This window comes from Chenopodium quinoa, unplaced genomic scaffold (assembly GCF_001683475.1).
Source record: "Chenopodium quinoa cultivar QQ74 unplaced genomic scaffold, ASM168347v1, whole genome shotgun sequence".
Lineage (NCBI taxonomy): Eukaryota > Viridiplantae > Streptophyta > Magnoliopsida > Caryophyllales > Amaranthaceae > Chenopodium > Chenopodium quinoa.
The window spans coordinates 3,532,833-3,552,672 of record NW_018742523.1 but is presented as its reverse complement, the minus strand read 5'-3'; the positions used below and the strand labels follow the sequence as shown (position 1 = coordinate 3,552,672).

Here is a 19,840-nt window from a genome sequence, read left to right as displayed (position 1 = left end):
GGCATAAACTAAGGAGGGAGGAGGACCACTTCCACTTCCACTTCCCTTGCTCACCAAGCATACCCGACCTCCCACAAGCCTCGGCCAACTGGCAACCCCAGCCTTAGGGTCTAAGGCACGGCACGCTGGAGGCCTGACCCCCTTGGCTAAGCCTGCTATCCCAGTGCACGCAGCTGGCTGGTGGGCTGGTGTGCGTACCGGCCTGCTAGCTAGCTTCTAGCGTGCGAGCTGGCACACACACGCAGCTAGGAACTGCTAGCCATGCTCCGCATGGTGTGCTCGGCTGGCTGTCATGCTACGCGCATGACTAGCCGGCCTAGCTGCCATGCTTGCGGCTTCGGCTAGCTATCCTTGCTCTACCCCCGCATGGTTAGCACTATGCTAGACCGATGCGGGGCTACGACAAAGGTTTTGACCCTCGTGTCGTTTAAATTATTTTTCTCGTCTTTGTCGATTCCGAAAATTGAATCGACGCTTAACGCTCGGCTTCGATACTCTAGCTCGGATGATGTATGCGTTCTATACCATGTTTTATCCCGGTTTGATAGCGTATATTTGCATGGTTTTGGGTTCTATTGAACCATATCTCGCTAACAATCTCTTTTCTAGTGTGTTCGATCTATTTTATTAAGTTTCACAGGAATACGGAGGTTTCTTGGATGAATCGGGCTTATCTTGGATGGTTATAGAAGAGGTTGTTGAGTGAAAGATGAAGAATTCCCCAATGCCCTACCAAATACCCCATGCCCTGTTTGCTAGGGCGAAGGAAGGAAGAGCTAACTACGAAGAATCATCATAGATCCCACATGCCCTGGCTCACCGGGCATGTCATGGCCTGGCCGACCGGGCAGTGAGGAGTATCATTGTCAGAGCTTCATTCTCGAGTTGTGTTACGCGCCTGACCGGGAACTAAAAGCCCTGGCTGACCGGGCAGAAGAAGAACACAAGGAAGAAGGAGTTTTACCTCGGCCGCCCGATCGGGTAGGCTTTACCCGGGCAAACCGGGCACTGTTGCGCGGAAACCGTCTTTAATTAATTTCGGCTTTTCATCTTTTTAAGGGGTATAAATACCCATTGTAATCACAATTAGAAGACGGCTTATTATTTTCTCTAGTATTAGAACTACTTAAAAAGCCTAGTTTACTCTATTTAAGCAATTAATTTCTACTCTTAGTATTGGATTATTGTTCATCAATAATTCAAGCTTTCTCAATTGAAGTAATTGGTATTCATCTACTTTATCTCTCCTTTACTTTTCATTGCTCATTAATTATGTTTTCTTTATTAATTCTTGTTTTTGATTTCGTTAATATGTGTGAGTACTTAATCCGGGATCTTGCAAAGACCGAATATGATCGATATATGAATTGAATCTTTAAATTCTCCAATAATAATCCCAATTGACATGCTTAATTGATTGTATTTGTGCTAATGCTAGATTAGGAATAATTAGTATTGTTATCATCCCTTTGTTCTTATCGCAACGGAAGTTGGGTATTAACGGGATTCGGGTATTTCAATTAAGGGTTTAAAGTTCATCATGAAAGTAGTTGATTGGATGATTAGGAAGTTAAGTATTGTGTTTAATGTCCCTTATTTACTTGATTCCATGGAGATAGGCTTGATAGTTGATTTGGGAAGCCATTGATAACTCGGAAGAGACCTTTGGTATTGTTTAGGGAATGCTTTTCCTCTTGTCAATTCATTTGTTATTGGGGGTAGATTAATTTGTGCATTGATTATATTCGTGGTAATATTTGATCTTGGATGCTTTAATTCATTGATTATCATTTCTCTAGATTAATTGTGTCATTTAGATATTTGTTATTAGTGTTCTTCACTATTGATTGGTTACTTGCTTAGTGATTGCTTGAGTGTAATTAATTAGGTGAACCTTAGTCTCTTGGGATTCGATCCTTACTTGCCCGTCTACATTGTAGTGGTCTTGTTTGGTTTATTTTTGTTAGGTACGGGACACGCCTATCAAATTTCGGCACCGTTGCCAGGGACTAACGGTTTCATTTTAATTATTCGTGATTCGTTATTACTAAGCTTTATTTGTTGCTTCGGCTATTGTTTCTTGTGTTTTTGATACTCTTCTATTAGTTCTTTGTTGCATGCAAAGACGACGTTCAGGGTCAGACAATTTAGCACCTTTTGATTCTGAAATCGAAGCAATTGTAAGGAGACGAAGAGGAAGAGGAAGAGGAAGAGGGAGAAATCGAAACATGGACGACCCAGCAACGAAATCTCTTTTGGAGTACGGTATTCCTGATACAACAACCGGACTCCTCTCAAGCATTGTCAGAGCACTGCTCAGAACTTCGAATTGAAACCACAATTCATTCAATTCATCTCCAATGATTCGTTTGCAGGCACATCTCATGATTGCCCAGTGACTCACATTGATAGTTTCTTAGAGAAATGCGATACTATGAAGTTAAATGGTGTTACAGATGATGCTCTTAGACTTTGCCTTTTTCCTTTCTCATTACGGGATAGGGCGAAGGAATGGTTGATAGATGAAGGTCTGGCTCATTTGACACATGGGATAAACTAGTGAAGGCTTTTCTAGTCAAGTTCTTGGGACTAGAAAAGACTACAAGGTTGAGAAACGAGTTATCTACTTTCAGGCAGTCAGATGATGATTCCCTATATGATGCTTGGAGGAGATTCAAGCAATTGTAGAGATAATGCGCTCTTCATGGTATTCTTGAATGGATGTTGATCCAAACCTTCTATAATGGTTTAACTCATGAGTTCCAAATCTATATTGACGCTGCATCTAGGGGTTCTCTCTTGACTAAGAACCCAACTGAGGCAAAGGAACTAGTTGAGAAGATGGCAGCCAATGATAACTATCACCTAGGAGGCCGAAATAGTGTGAAGATGGGAGGTAAATTAGATGTTGATGCTCTAACTTTTTTTGACTAGCTCTGTGCAAGCATTGTCAAGCAAGTTTAACAGACTCCAAGCTGGATCATCCGCTAGCTTACTTGAGACTTGTCAAATGTGTAATGTGCAAGGTCACATCGCACCTAATTGCCCACAAAATTAAAATGAGATATCAATCGAGAAAGCCAATTCATTCTACAGTTCTAACCCCAAAAGGCCATATGACCCCCACTCTAACACATATAATGAAGGTTGGAAGAATCACTAAAATTTTTCCTACAAGAATACCCAAGCCCAACAAAATCCACCTCCACCACCACCTCGAAACAACAATTATAATGCACCACCTGGTTTCCATCCAAGACCACCTCTAGTCCAACAAACCATGCAACCTGTGCAACCACCTCCTCAAAAATCTAACCTTCAGCTAATGATGGAGAACTTTATCACCACAACAAACAATTCCATCCAACAGTTACAAGCTCATGGAAAATCAAATAAGTCAACTTGCTCATCAAGTTGGCCAATCTTCAAAGACACCGGGTACCTTTTCGGGTAAGACAGAGAAACCACAAAAGGGGCATATGAATGCCGTGACTTTGAGGAGTGGATAGCAATTAAAAATCCTCCCGTAAGGGAGCCATCAAAGGAGGTTGTTGAAGGGGTAGGCGCAAATGAAAAGGTGGTTGAAAGTACTATGATTGAGGAAGAGCCAAAGGAAACGACTCCACCACCACTTGCTCCATATGTCCCAAAGGTTCCTTTTCCGCAGAGGTTATCCCAAGCTAAGTTAGAGAAAAATTATGGAAATTTTCTCGATATTTTGAAAAAGCTTTACATCAACATTCCATTTTTAGATGCAATATCCGAGATGCCATCTTATGCAAAATTTTTAAAGGATATGCTCTCTAACTAGAAAAATCTAGAGGAGAATGCTACGGTTGCATTGACTGTAGAGTGTAGTGCAATTAGGCGATCCAGGTAGCTACTCAAATCCGGTGAAACTTGGAGACATAGAAATAAACAGAGCATTATGTGATCTTGGTGTAAGTGTGAGTCTTATGCCGCTCTCTATCTGCAAGAAACTTCAAATGGGTGAAATAAAGCCTACACGTATATCTTTACAACTTGCGAATCGGTCAGTCAAGTTTCCTTTGGGTGTACTTAAAGATGTTCCTCTATGCGTGGGAAAATTCTTTATTCCATGTGATTTTGTTGTGATGGAAATGGAGGAGGATGCACATGTTCCTATCATTCTAGACCATTCTTAGCTACTGCGGGAGCAATCATTAATATAAAGAATGGTAAAATCACTTTTGAAGTAGGAGATGAGAAAAGGGAGTATTCACTCTTGAATGCTATGGGAACTCCTTCCATTGGAGAGACTATTTTTCAAGTGGATGTCCTTGATGATTTACAACGTGAGCAACTTCCCTTGATTAAAACGGAAGATGCAATTGAAACGGTGTTAATAAGGAGTGTCAATGATGAAGATTGGGAAACAAGGGAGTACACAAGGCTACTAGAGGAAGCAAAAGCCAATCCAATCATCACTCCAGTCAAGGAATTCCTTAGTGTATCGAGTGTTGGGGAGAGTACTACGCCTCCTAAGGTAGAGTTGAAACCCCTTCCCTCTACTCTTAAATATGCATATCTTGGTCCTAATAATACATATACTATTTTTGTTAATGCTGAGCATCATGACACAGAATTGGAGCAACTGCTCACTGTTTTGAGAAAATATAAAAAAGTTATTGGGTACACCATTGATGATATTAAGGGCATAAATCCCTCTTTTTGTATGCATAAAATCATTCTTGAGGACGATCATGCCTCCTCTATAAAACCTCAAAGAAGGCTTAATCCAAACATGATGGAGGTAGTTAAAAAAAAGGTTCTTAAATTGCTTGCTGCAGGAAGAATTTAAGTGGGTTAGCCCTGTACAAGTAGTACTTAAAAAAGGAGGTATGACCGTTGTCAAGAATGACAAGGGTGTGCCAGTCGCCACTAGGACTGTCACAGGGTGGCGAATGTGTATTGATTATAAAAGGTTGAATAAGGCAACCCGGAAGGAGCATTTACCCCTCCCCTTTATTGATCAGATGCTTGAACGTTTGGCTAAGCATTCCTTTTTCTGTTATTTGGATGGATATTTTGGTTTCTTTCAAATTCCTATTTGTCCTTATGATCAGGAAAAGACCACATTCACATGTCCATATGGCATTTTTGCATACCGTAGGATGCCATTTGGATTATGTAATGCTCCAGCCACGTTTCAACGTTGTATGATGGCAAATTTTTTCAGGTCTCACAGAGAATTCTATGGAAGTATTTATGGATGACTTTTCTGTTTATGGAACATCTTTCGATGTATATCTTGAAAATTTGAAAAAGGTGCTCCATAGATGTTAAGAAGTCAATCTAATTTTAAATTGGGAAAAGTGTCATTTTATGGTACAATAGGGAATCGTTTTAGGTCATGTCATGTCAAATAAGGGTATTGAGGTCGATAAGGCCAAAATAGAGGTCATTGAGCGACTACCCCCTCCGAACTCAATAAAAGGAGTTCGAAGTTTCCTTGGTCATGCAGGTTTTTACCGTCGCTTCATTAAGGATTTTTCAAAAAATTGCTCAACCTCTAACTGAGCTTCTAGCTAAGGATGCTCCATTTATTTTTATTGATGCTTGTCTTGAAGCTTTTAACAGGTTGAAGGAAGCTTTGATCTCTGCTCCTGTTATGCAACCCCCGGATTGGACCCTACCTTTTGAAATTATGTGCGATACTAGTGACTATGCGGCAGAAGGCGTTTTGGGGAAACGAAAGGACAAAAAACTTCATGCTATTTATTACTCTAGTAAAACTCTTACCCCTGCTCTAATGATTTATGCCACAGCCAAAAAAGAGATGCTAGCAGTAATTTATGCAATAGACAAGTTTCATTCTTACCTAGTTGGTTCGAAAGTAATAAATCATACAGATCATGCAGCATTGAGATATTTAATGAGTAAAAGTCACGCCAAGCCGCGGTTGATTCGTTGGATCCTTCAACTGCAAGATTATGACATCGAGATAAAGGGACACGTAGGGGACTGAGAATGTCGTCGCAGAACATCTCTCTCGCCTCCTCCTCGATAATGGGGATGGAGATGACCTCCCTTTTGATGATTCTTTCCCTGATGATCATTTATTAGCTCTTTTGAACATTGAGTCACCTTGGTATGCTGATTTAGCTAATTTTTTGTCCACAGGTACAATGCCTCACGGCTAATCGTCTCAACAACGGAAGAAATTCCTCTATAAGGCAAGGTGACACTTTTGGGAAGATCCTTTCTTGTATAAGCTATGTTCGGATGCAGGGATTAGATGATGCATCCCGGAGAATGAGGTAAACAATGTCATCTCTCATTGCCATGACTTACTGTGTGGTGGACATGCAGGTCCTTCGAAGACAACCGCGAAGATTTTGCAGTGCGGGTTTTATTGGCCAACCTTGTTCAAAGATGTATATTCCTATGTCAAGACCTGTGATCGTTGTCAACGGACGGGCAATATTTCTAGGAGAAATGAGATGCCACTCAACAACATACTCGAGGTCGAGTTGTTTGACGTGTGGGGGATAGACTTCATGGGTCCATTTCCTTCTTCTCATGGAAACTGATATATCCTAGTAGCCGTTGACTATGTGTCAAAGTGGGTTGAAGCTATTGCTACTCCAACCAATGATGCTCGTGTGGTAAGTAAATTTTTCAAGAAAATTATTTTTCCTCGATTTGGTATCCCACGTGTGTTGATTAGTGACAGGGGAACACATTTCTTGGAGCATCGGTTCGAAGTGATGTTGAAAAAATATGGAGAGCAACACAGGCTTGGCATTGGCTATCATCCACAAACCAGTGGTCAAGTTGAAGTGTCCAACCGAGAAATTAAGTCTATCTTATAGAAAACGGTTGCAAGGACAAGAAAAGATTGGTCTGCCAAGATTGATGATGCACTATGGGCATACCGAACAACTTTTAAAACGCCAATAGGTACAACCCCATATAGACTTGTCTATGGGTAGGCATGCCACCTACCCGTTGAGCTAGAATATCGAGCATTTTAGGCTATTAAGACTTTAAATTTTGATGCTAAAGCAGCGGGAGAAAAGAGGTTGTTACAATAGAATGAACTAGATGAGCTCCATCTTGAAGCCTATGAGAGTTCAAAATTATACAAGGAAAGAACTAAGCGATGGCATGATAAGGGCCTTGTGAGAAGAGAATTCAAGGAAGGAGATCAAGTTCTTCTATTCAACTCACGATTGAAATTGTTTCCTAGAAAGCTTCGGTCTAGGTGTCGGGTCCTTTCACTGTTTTTAAGGCCTACCCCTACGGCACTATTGAACTATGGAACAAGGCCGGAGGCACTTTCAAAGTTAACGGACAAAGGGTGAAGCATTATCGAGTCGGGGATCCTATCGAAGAAAAGGTGGACATCGCACTCTCTTCCCCATCGCCAACTCAATAAGCATTACTATGGTCGAGCTAGCGACCTTATAAACAAGCGCTTGCGAGAGGCAACCCGTTTTCTTAGCTTTCCCTACTTTCCTTTTCTTTTTTTTTTCTTTTTTTTTAGTATTATGTTTGTGTTGTTTTTGTTTTTGCTCTTCAGATAACACCGAGCTATGCAAGAATTGGGATGTCAAGAAAGCCGTCGAAGGTTGATAAAACGAGGAATTACTCATCGCCCTAGCAGACAGGGCATAGGATGCCAAACCGGGCGCGAGAAGCACTGATCAGAAGAGAAGAAAAGGGAAGAAGAAGCGTAGAATTTTTTTTCTAACCCTTACCGCCCGAGCAGACCGGGCATGTCATCCCCAACTGGGCGTGAGAGGCAAGAGGAAGGCAGAACGTCTGTTGCTTTCACCGCCCGGTCAGACCGGGCATAGGATGCCCAATCGGGCGCGAGAAGCCAAGTTCAGAAAATAGGAGAAAGAAAACAAGAACTTTTCCTAACTCTCTCTGCCGGGTCGACTAGGCGCCTATGCCCAATCGGGCGCGAGGGATAGCAGCGATGTAAGTCGTATTTCAGAAAGGAAAAAAATAAAATCCTCTCACTTCATTCTAATCTTCCATCTTCATTATTCTCGCCCTCTCTCTCTCTAAAAATCCCTAAATCCCAATCCCTAACTCTCATCCTCTCCTCTAATCCCCACAAATTTGGCTCAAATCCTTTCAATTTCTTCATACTTCATCACTTCTACCCCATATCCAACCTCCATTACTATTCCTATCCCTCCAAACACTCATCTCACCCAAATTTCATTTTTCTATTCTACGGAGATAAAGCTTGAGAACCATCAATGGCTACAAGGAAGAGAAATAGGAGCGCCCCCCAAGATCCACAACTTGATTTGGAGAGAATTCCAGGTTTTCCACACATCAATCTCGTGGTCGAATTTCCTAGAGCTCCAACATCGGAAGGTAATTCCTACTCGTTTTATAGATTGTTCTCTTCTTGCAAAATTAGGAATTGATTCTGGAGAACTTTGTTTTCTAAACTTGGCATGTCTCGATTGTTTAACATGATCCATTATACATATGAAGACATCACTCTTGAATTCTTGAGCTCTTTTGATGTAGTAAAAGGTAGAGATGGTTTGGTGACACATGTAGTTTATAGATTGTTGAATAAATCCCATCGTCTTACATTAGATGGTTTTGCTAGGAAGTTTGGTCTTCCGTCCACAGGATTAACCATGCAACCGAACAACTTCATGTCTGGGAATTTGTGGTTTGCCATGACAGGTGAAAACATTGAGTCTATGCAACATGCCCCCGCTAACAAAATCCATCAACCCGTCCTTAGACTTTGGACTCGCTTTTCTGGGTGGACTATTTTTGGACGGATAAAACCTAATAACGTTAGGGCAGACGAGGTTGCAATCTTGGGTAGTTACCTAAGATATGGGGATTCTGATGAGGGTTTTCGGATGAATATTTCTCACCTTTTTTCCCTTCATCTTAGGAAACAGGGATTACCTTCACCACTGTTAAACCTAATGGAGACCCTATAGTCCTAGGCGGTTTGGTGACCCACTTGGAAGTTAAGGAGAGTTTTGATGAATTCCACCACACACTAGTGCCAGGTCCTATTACCTTGGACAAAAATTATTTCATTGCCACCAACTGGCTGTCCGTTGAACTTGGCAATTACAAATTGCTTATTGGAAAGAACAATAGGCGATCCATCTCCTTACCCTCTCCTGATCTTACTAAGATTCGCCCTCACCAACCTTCATATCTTTTAGAGGTCCTTAGTCGTTCACCTGCCCAGTTTCCCCCACGAGACTTACTAGGCGAAAGTCTGCTGGACCCTCCTCATCTTACCCTGCACCACCTATCTCTTCTGACAATGAGGCCATCATGGTTGGCATCCGGGATCTATCTTCCCGTCTCTAGACACTTGAGACCGACTATCACCTGTCTATGCATCCTGTTTATGACTATTTTTGCAGGCAAGGTCCTATTCCGAAAGACGCTTCCCATTCTTCGTGGTATACCTTTCCCGATATGGGAGACATTGCAGGTAGTAGCGGGGCAGCTAGTAATGATGATGATGGTGACGATGATGATGGAGATGATGATGATGATGAAATCGAGTGAGGATTCATAGGTGTTTTTCCCACCTCCAACACGTTGCAATGAGGCCATTGCCGAGTGTAGCTTGGGGGAGGTTTGTGTATATATGTGTGTCTCTCGGTACGTTCTCTTATTTACTTTTGCTTTGATTAGTTTGTTTTATTGCTTTGGTTGTGTTAAAAAAAATACGAGAATCATGATAATGAATGGCCAATGAACTACTTCCCTGTGCCCCTATCCTTGACGCCAAAAGCTTTTGACTTATCTTGATTGAAAGGCTTGCACTACGAATTAAATGATCATGATTTGACCTTGAATTGTTTTGATCCCTAGTAGAAGTCAACTTTGTTAACCATGTATGAGTCTGGAGCTTGACTGTGTTAACTGTGAGCCTTGAGCCTTAATTATTTATTCATGTGTGTCTAGTTCCTGGTGTGATATTGATCTTACTTTTGACTTTAGACTCTTAGTAATGTGTCATTATACATTGCACGTGCACGTTGAGAAGGACGAAGGCCATGTTCTTTAGGTGACCTCGAGACGAATTTAGAAATGTTTGTTCCCTTCTTGCTCACCCATGTTGTAGCCTTGTCTATATTTTTCATGAAAGTCACAAAATTAACCCCTTGGCCCCAATTGGACTTTTCCCTAATCTAGCTTGGGGGAGCTTTATATCGTGGTGTTTGTTTAATTTTGTGGTGAAATTGGCGTTTAATGTGGAGCTCTAAAAAAAAAGAAAAGAAGGAATCACAAGCATGGAGGTTTTATCCTTGGAAAATGAATGAAAAGAAAAAAAAAAAGAGAAAAAGAAAAAAAAACAAAGAAGAAAGAAAAAAAAAAATTGAAAATGAAGAAAAAAAAAAGAATGAAAAAAATAAAGGTAGTGGTGGATGTTCACAATGTAATTTGGATATGTGCTCTTGTGAGTGAGAATGATGGATCAAGGATGTTTATTGATTATGTTCGATAGCTCCCCGGTTAGACTATATTTGCCTAAATCTCCCAAATTTACTTCCTACCCACTTTTACCCAGCCTACATTACAAGCTTGAAAAGACCTTCTGACCTTCGTGCATGGTATTGTGTTCATGAGAAATGAGTCCCTTGTCAAAATGCTGGAATATATGTCACATTTCGAGTCGACATTTAACTAGGTTGAGAGATAATATAACCCTTTAAACACACGAGTGTTGTGAGATGGGGGGTTTTCATTATTGGTAAAAACAAGGTCCTAATCTAATTAGGTTGCTAATCATGAAATTTAAATCCATTTTAAATCACCTTAATTAATTTTTAGTGGTAAAAATTAAATGCAAGAGGCTCTTTTACTTTTATTGGGTTTTGCGGTGTCCGACATCGCGCGGAAACAAAACCCGCAAAGGACCGCATGCATAATTAATATAACTAAACAACCTAACATGTAGTTATAAAAAGCGATAAATAGATAAAGAGGGAGAGAGAGAAAGTAAAGAAAAGACTTCCTTACCCTTGAAGTGTGCTTTGCACGAACCCCGAGCACGAACACGAAAAGCTCTACACCCGCAAGTGCATATCCTCCTTCCTTGCACACCAACACGCCCGAACAGGTCCCTATTTCGTAGCTTAGAAAAGGCTAGACAAAAAGAAACTAGAGTATTACAAACTTAAAGGCTTTCTCACGCTTTTGGGAGATACCTTATTAAGTTCAACTCAAGTGTATAATCCCAACTCCCAAGGTTGGTATTTATAGGCAAAGGCTCCCAAAAACCTCAATCTTCTTTCCATGTGGGAGAAATGATAAGTGAGAAAAATAAGTAATTAATTTAATTCTAAATTAATTTAAATAGCATTAACAAATAATTAAACGACACTTGGCATAAAACTAAGGAGGGAGGAGGACCACTTCCACTTCCACTTCCCTTGCTCACCAAGCATACCCGACCTCCCACAAGCCTCGGCCAGCTGGCAACCCCAGCTTTGGGGTCTAAGGCACGCCACGCTGGAGACCTGACCCCCTTGGCTAGGCCTGCTATCCCAGTGCGCGCAGCTGGCTGGTGGGCTGGTGTGCATACCGACCTGCTAGCTAGCTGCTAGCGTGCGAGCTGGCACACACACGCAGCTAGGAACTGCTAGCCATGAACCGCATGGTGTGCTAGGCTGGCTGTCATGCTACACGCATGACTAGCCGGCCTAGCTGCCATGCTTGCGACATCGGCTAGCTATCCTTGCTCTACCCCCGCATGGTTAGCACTATGCTAGACCGATGCGGGGCTACGACAAAGGTTTTGACCCTCGTGTCGTTTAAATTATTTTTCTCTTCTTTGTCGATTTCGAAAATTGACTCGACGCTTAACGCTTGGCTTCGATACTCTAAGCTCGAATGATGTATGCGTTCTATACCATGTTTTACCCCGGTTTTATAGAGTATATTTGCATGGTTTTGGGTTCTACGGAACCATTTCTCGCTAACAATCTCTACTCTAGTGTGTTCGATCTATTTTATTGAGTTTCCCAGGAATACGGAGGTTTCTTGGATGAATCGGACTTGTCTTGGATATTTATAAAAGAGGTTGTTGAGTGAAATATGAAGAATTCCCCAATGCCCTACCAAATACCTCATGCCCTGGCTGCTAGGGCAAAGGAAGGAAGAGCTAACTACGAAGAATCATCATAGATCTTACATGCCCTGGCCGACCAGGCAGTGAGGAGTGTCATCTTCAGAGCTTCATTCTCGAGTTGTGTTGCGCGCCCGACCGGGCACTCAAAGCCCTGGCTGACCGGGCAGAAGAAGAACACAAGGAAGAAGGAGTTTTACCTCGGCCGCCCGATCGGGCAGGCTTCGCCCAGGCAGACTGGGCAATGTGGCGCGGAAACCATCTTTAATTAATTTCGGCTTTTTATCTTTTTAAGGGGTATAAATACCCATTGTAATCACAATTAGAAGATGACTTATTATTTTACCTAGTATTAGAACTACTTAAAAACCCTAGTTTACTCTCTTTAAGCAATTAATTTCTACTCTTAGTATTAGATTATTGTTCATCAACAATTCAAGCTTTCTCAATTGAAGTAATTGGTATTCATCTACTTTATCTCTCCTTTACTTTTCATTTCTCGTTAATTATGTTTTCTTTATTAATTCTTGTTTTTTATTTCGTTAATATGTGTGAGTAGATCCTTATTCCGGGATCTTGCAAAGCCCGAATATGATCGATATATGAATTGAATCTTTAAATTCTCCAATAATAATCCCAATTGACATGCATAATTGATTGTGTTTGTGCCAATGCTAGATTAGGAATAATTAGTATTGTTATCATCCCTTTGTTCTTTTATCGCAACAGAAGTTGGGTATTAACGGGATATGGGTATTTCAATTAAGGGTTTGAAGTTCATCATGAAAGTAGTTGATTGGATGATTAGGAAGTTAATTATTGTGTTTAATGTCCCTTATTTGCTTGATTCCATGGAAATAGGCTTGATAGTTGATTTGGGAAGCCATTGATAACTCGGAAGAGACCTTTGGTATTGTTTAGGGAATGATTTTCCTCTTGTCAATTGATTTGTTATTGGGGGTAGATTTATTCGTGCATTGATTATTTTCGTGGTAATGTTTGATCTTGGATGCTTTAATTTATTGAATATCATTTCTCTAGATTAATTGTGCCATTTAGATATTTGTTATTAGTGTTCTTCACTATTGATTGGTTACTTGCTTAGTGATTGCTTGAGTGTAATTAATTAGGTGAACCTTAGTCTCTTGGGATTCGATCCTTACTTGCCCGTCTACATAGTAGTGGTCTTGTTTGGTTTATTTTTGTTAGGTACGCGACACGCCTATCATCGAAATCTAACGTCGTAGTTCGTAAAATCTCTATCGACTTATTTAATCCTTCGGATAATTCGTCGCCTTTGTTCGGTAACACGATTGGGTGTGACCCAAAGGGATCAATCAAGAGCAAGCTGTAATATTAATTATACATTAATATTACTGATTGGAAGCGGCCTCCAGCTAGGAATTCCGATCACTTGACCTCAATGAATAATTATCTTTCCTAATTAATTCCAAACCCTCTATTAGAATAATACACTTGTTCGAAGGACAACATTCCTTTTACTAGTATCATGTTTAGGATAATGCTTTGATTTTTGTTATTAGTGACATGCTAGAATTTATGATTAAACCGGTTAGTATCTGCCTAGGATCTTACTATTAACGATGTTTTTGATGATGTTTTTTTTATGATGATTGTTGTATTAATCATATGTTGCTTGATTATTCATGATTTATCTTTATTGCTTAATCACGCCCTTTCTTGCAGGTTTAAAGGGAATTTGTACTTGAAATCACGCCTAAAAAGATAATTAGTAATTTGATTTAGGCTAATATTATTTTAATTTAAGTGATCACCAATAATAGATTTGTTTGTGCATTAGTAATCAACCAACGTAGATTAAACATGTTTAGGATTAACTTCATGTATGTATGTTGATCGAAAAGCGCACATGAATATCATAAGAATTAAGTAGAGGTCTATTTAGGGCGGGTTCAATCTCTTTTAGGTTGGATTCGTACCATCATCCTCGAACATCTAGTCATGGTTCCAGAGCACTATGGAGTTAGCGATCTCCATGATCGTGAATGGGGTGTAACCTTCACACTTATGAATGGTTTACAAGTTCTTAAAGCTTGTTGTCGACTCTTTTATCTCTAGCTTCTTTACCTTAGAACATCGCCATGCCTAAAAGCATGAACCACATTAGGGCTCAATGATGAGTTTGAAAAACTCCCTACATGTACAAAACTGTAGAGAGAGTTGCCGATTTTTATCTCTCTCACTGGATTTGGATACATGCCTCCAGTCTTGAGACATGTATTTCTATCTTGTGGACATCGATGTTTTGGCAGCGTATGTCAATTTTTATTCAAGTGTTAGGCTACGAACGCTGAAATACCCTCCTACTTATCATATTTTCTTTTGTTAACATCATGGACTAAAGTTTCAATGATAGATCAAGGGACTTTAGATCGCCGATGCCATTTTGAGAGGGTATCATCCTCTTTTAATCTTTTTTAAACCCGATACCTTTTCATGACATAACATCACCCAGGATAGACTTTACTTGTAAAAGCGTCCTATACTTTCAAGGGATCAACCTAGATTCTTTAGCGCGCTAAGAAAAATTTAATTTGATCTTAGTAGCTACTTGTCTTGAACATTTAGCGAACCGAGAATAGTTTCGACATTCTCAACACTACTGAAAGATTCTTTATTTTTAAAGAACTTTGCATAATGAGTCTCGAAGTTATTACTTGACTACTTTGATCTTCGTCTATTCTAGACTTGATCAAAGTGGGGGCTAACTGTTGACACCGACTTTTGGCCTACAGCTAGCCTCCTATCCCGACGGGAAGTGTGATGATCTTACAAAAGCTCGTTCTTCATGCCAGATCAAAGTTGAAGTGTTTATGGACTCCGAAATGCATTATGAAGTAAGATAGAACTCATATTTGAGACCAAATTATCTTAGAGCCTAGTCTTGATTAATAACGGACCTAAATGCGTCAAATGCAATGATTGGATCAAATGGATCTTACATTGTTGAAAACCGAGCCAATCAGAACAATTAACCACCTAATATATGTTCATGCCCTGTACTTATGGGTAGCTCTTTTTAAGAGTTTTCAAACAGTATATTATAACCCCAATTCCGAGTTAAAACGAAGACGTTATCATTAAAATACTAAACCGGACCCTAAAATAGACACCCTTGCATTCAAACGGCCATATCTTTTGATTTATAACAGATTTTAACCTAATTTTAACGGCATTGGAAAGTAGACATTCAGAGCTTTCCAATGATATCTTATTTTCCTTAATCCAACTTTATAATCAAAAGTTATGGAAGTTTTAAAAACATGTTTTTGTATAAGGAAAATCGCACCGCGCGCAACTTCCAAAGTTGCGTGCGCCAGCCGCGCACAAGTCCTAGAGTTGCGCTCAGCACTGCATTACAACTTTGAGAGTTGCGCGCGCCTCCTGACGCTGCGGCTCTAAAACCCTAAACCTAGATTCCTACACCTATAAATAGAGGTCTTCGTTAGCCCTAATGACAACGGAAAATCAGAATTAAAACCGTAAAATTCTAAAAACCCTAATCACTCAAGTCCTCTATTACTATCATACTACTTTTCCCCTCTCTTCCCAGGTACTCTTCAACCCTAATTTGTTCCATTGAAGTCCTTGGAGGTACGAAGAAGGAGGAAAGTCCATAAACGCCCAAAATGGAGATCTAGCAAACAAAGGAGAATAGTTAGTTTCCTGAACACTTAGATCAATCACCTTTTTCTTCATGTTTAATCAATTAATCAATTTATCAACTTTAAGCATTTAAGTATTGTTATTTAATCACTTTGAAACAGTTTTTTTTAATTAATTAATTCGTGTAGTATTCTCTCGTTAAATAAAAACTAGAATTGGAATAATTAAATTGTTGTTTTATCACCTAAGTCAAGGCGAATATTGTTTATTTTGTTCTTTTCACGAATTTAATTAAAAAAGAATAACGACATTTGTTACAATGTACAATTTGTGTAATTAATATTTGTAAATAAAATCAACGAAGTTTCTCAAAGTGAATGTTTTTCTAGTACCCTTACTCACGAACTCATTTCTGGTTTAGTAGACCAATTTGGGCATGAGTAAACTTATGATTCATGCTAATTATCCCTTGAATACTACGTGGGAGAAAGGTATGAACGAGGTTTATGAGTTTTCCTAAAACTCATTGGCGACTCTCTATTGGTTTCTTATAAAAAAAAAAAAAGTAATGACAGACTCAATTCTAATTCAAGGTCTCCCAAACAGTCAGGAATTAAAATCCTGACACACCCTATAAAGTGTAAAATCTTAGGCTTTAGAGGGCCATGAGCATAGAGGAAGTGGGATCCCCAACAACGGGCTACCCTCGTCACACTATCCCACAAAATTAGCCCCTCAAGAGGTGGTATGAGGTCACTCATGCCAACTCTTTTGAGTGTGTAACCTCATCAGTAATTACTCAACAGGTCATCTGATTGAGATTCCCTCCGTACAACTAGCCCCTCAAGTCTTAGGATTGCGTACACAGTTCTAAGATTTAAGAAAGTAGGTTGCGAAGTGATGAAGATGTAGTCGTTACCGTGTGAGAGTGATAACAGCCCCTCAAGTCTGAGAAATGATGAGTTAAAGCGAGGAATTTCGATTACTCCTGTTGAAGACTGAAAAACGACAAGCTAGAGCGAGGAATTTAGATTACTCCCGCTGATGTCTGAGAAATGAAGAGCTGGAGTGAGGAATTTCAAACACTCTTGCTGAAGTCTAAGAAGTGACGAGCCGGAGTGAGGATTCCGATTACACTCGCTGAAGCAGGAGGGTTTTTTTTTTATTTTTTTATTTTTTTATTTTTTTTATTTTGCGAGAACGTCGTCTTGCATGTGTGGACACGTGTCGGTCATCAGGAGTGCAGTTAATTTGTTGTGGCTATATGACGGTTTTACTTTGTTGGTTACGTAAAACCGTTCATTAATGTCATATTTATTTTACTGCCTCCTCTTTTACTTCATAATTTTGGCTCTTTTCTTTTCATCTTCCTAATTCAAAATTTTCTCAATCTTCTCGCACTTCTTTCTCCTGCGCCATTGTTTGTTCTTGCTTGGTTGCTTCGCACTGTTGTTGTCTAGGGTATCTTAGAGGAATATTTTCCTTTTGATTTGCTTTAGTAACCCCATTCCCTAGAGTAGTTAAAACACTCATAACTTTTCATTTAGTTGGTTATGTTTCTCCACTAAAGGCTCTAGTCTTGTAACTACTTCGGTTGCTATACTCTTTGATAGAGCCATGTTAGTAACGTCCAAAGTCTTATTTATATCTAGATCAAATAATCGTATCCACTTGTATAGTGATTGCTTGTTAAGAAATAGAATCAAAATTCCTTAATTCAACAATTATGAATCTAGTGGTTTCTTCCACCATGACAAGATAGTAGCTATCAAACTGCTTTCTATTATATTCTTTTAAATCCTCCATTAGATTCTTTATAATATCTACATATTTCGTATATATATTGTATTGAGTAGATTTCTAGTAGGAGAATGGTTATCTCTTCTGTTAAGAATCTCCTTTTATCTTTATGTGTGAGACTTAAGTTGTTCAGAAGAGCTTGCAACATAATCAGTTTGAAGTTGGTTTTCTAGATCTTGTTGATCCTCTAGTATGGTTTTAGGATTATGTTCAGATGAATTAACATCTTCCTGATTAGTTCCTTTATGTGTTGAATGCTTAGGAGTCATGGGATAACTTCCAAATACTTAAAGTAAAATGGATCTATCTAGTTCAGTCTTCTCCTACGGTGTTCACCAAAAAACTTATTGAGGTAAGTATTGTTTTATACCAACAAGTCAAATACAATATTTTGTTCTAGAGTATTAAGGAGCTGCCCCTATTGTTACTGGTTTCAAGTTTTATAACCTCGCTAACGTAACAGAAACAAAAAAGTAAAGAAGTTATCCTCAAAGAAGTTTAGACGAGTTAGATTGCTAAAGAAATGAGTAGGTAAACATATGACAAAAGATGCAAATGCTTTTTATTAATTGATAGATAAAGTTAGGGCTACAGTTGTACAAGTTGAAGGATAGGTTACCTCCACGTTTCACTCAATTGGATGAAACAGTTTATCTTCAACACATTCTAAGGAAACTACATTATCGCTTAGCTACTAAGCCAAGGAAAAACTAAGAAAGCTGTAAAGAAAGCTTAAAGGAAATGAAATGCTTTGTTTTAATTGATTGCTGATGTTAATTTCTTGGAACTCTTTCTCTATTTTTAGACGAATATCATGCAATTTTCTCCCACTTAATTCCATAACTGCTAGTTGGTTATAACTCTTGGCACTAGTTTGCTTTGCATTCAAATACTCTAACTACTCAAAATCGGATTTAACTTGTCTCTAGGGCTTCTCATTTGGGCTTTGTGACTTAATTAGATCCTCCATCGTTGGACCGCGTTTTTCTAGTAAAATAAGTCTATTTTCAAAGTTAATCTTCATAGGTCAAACATTACAATCACGTAAGTTAAGAAATTTTAAAGTTGGGTGTAACAAGGACGCTTTCTTCTTTATTTATCCTACGAGCGCAGAATGTCGGAAGTGTGCGCGTAGCTTGCGAGTCTCAAAATTCAAGAACTTCCTGCCTCATTTTTTTGCGCGCGAGCTGCGACTATGCTTGTTTGCTGCATGAGTAGCTATGCGGGGTGGCTAGAGTTTCAGGTTGCTTGCGGTTTGGTGGTCGAGATTGGTGCTGGAAATTGTTGCTATTGCTTTGTGCAAATCGGCGGTTTGATGGTGATCGAATGCAACACGAGTGCTTAAGCAATTATTGTTGATGATGTGAGTAGGTGGAAGTTTGGGTGCCGCTGCGGTGGTAATTAATAGAGTGGAGTGAGGGTGTCAAGCGGTTGAGAGGGTGATGCGGGATTGGAATTGTTGGTTTGCGGTGTGAGAGTAGATGGTAGGGGGTTGTTGTTGGGCGTGGGACGCAGGGATAGTGAGAGGAGGAAGCAGTGATGTATGCGAATTAGAGTTGTTGGGCTGTTGGTAGTAGCAGCGAGAGGGCATGTGGTCCAAGTTTAGGATTTGTGTGGTGAAAGTTAATGGGTAGCTTTGGGAGTTCTAATCATTAGTTTAGTATTTATAGTTGTAGTTTCATGTGGCAAAGTGGTTCTTTTTAAATGGATTAAGAGTGAATCTGTAATAAAATAATTATGGGATGATTACAAATTATTATGAACTAGATTATAGTAAACTTGACCCTAAAGTAGAGTGTTTTTGTTATTAAATATGATTGAGCTTAGAAAATGGGTTATGCCCAAACAACAACATTTCCCTATTTACACATGTTTTCATTCTTTATCTCTCCTCATCACTAGTCTCTATCTTTATTCCTTTCTATCATAAGTCTCTATCTTTATTCCTTTCTATATCATGTTGCAATATTTGAGAAACAGAGGAAGTATAATATAATAAGAATTTAGGGCTTGTTTGGTTGACAAAATAGAATGGAGGAAGTGGAAATTCATGGAAATTTGTAATTTGGGTAGTTGTTTAGTTGACACAAAAAACAAAAATAGAAAAAATTGGAATTCATGGGAATTTCTACTTCCCACGAAACATATAAAGTAAATTATCCAAACCCTCCTAAGTTACTCAAAATTCATGAGAATTTTAACTTTCATTGTCACTACAAAACAATTTTAACAAATTCTTAAAAATTTCATTTGAAAAATTAATCAATTAAATTGCTAAAAATA

General features: G+C 39.3%; 1 protein-coding gene across 1 annotated transcript; it reads left to right on the top strand.

The window, feature by feature from the left end:
• Positions 1–2,721: 2,721 nt before the first annotated feature.
• LOC110719901 lies at positions 2,722–4,166 on the top strand. The gene is made up of 2 exons (XM_021898880.1): positions 2,722–2,896; positions 3,868–4,166. Exons 1-2 carry the CDS (start codon positions 2,722–2,724, stop codon positions 4,164–4,166), a joined length of 474 nt encoding a protein of 157 aa, XP_021754572.1.
• The last annotated feature ends 15,674 nt before the right edge of the window (positions 4,167–19,840 follow it).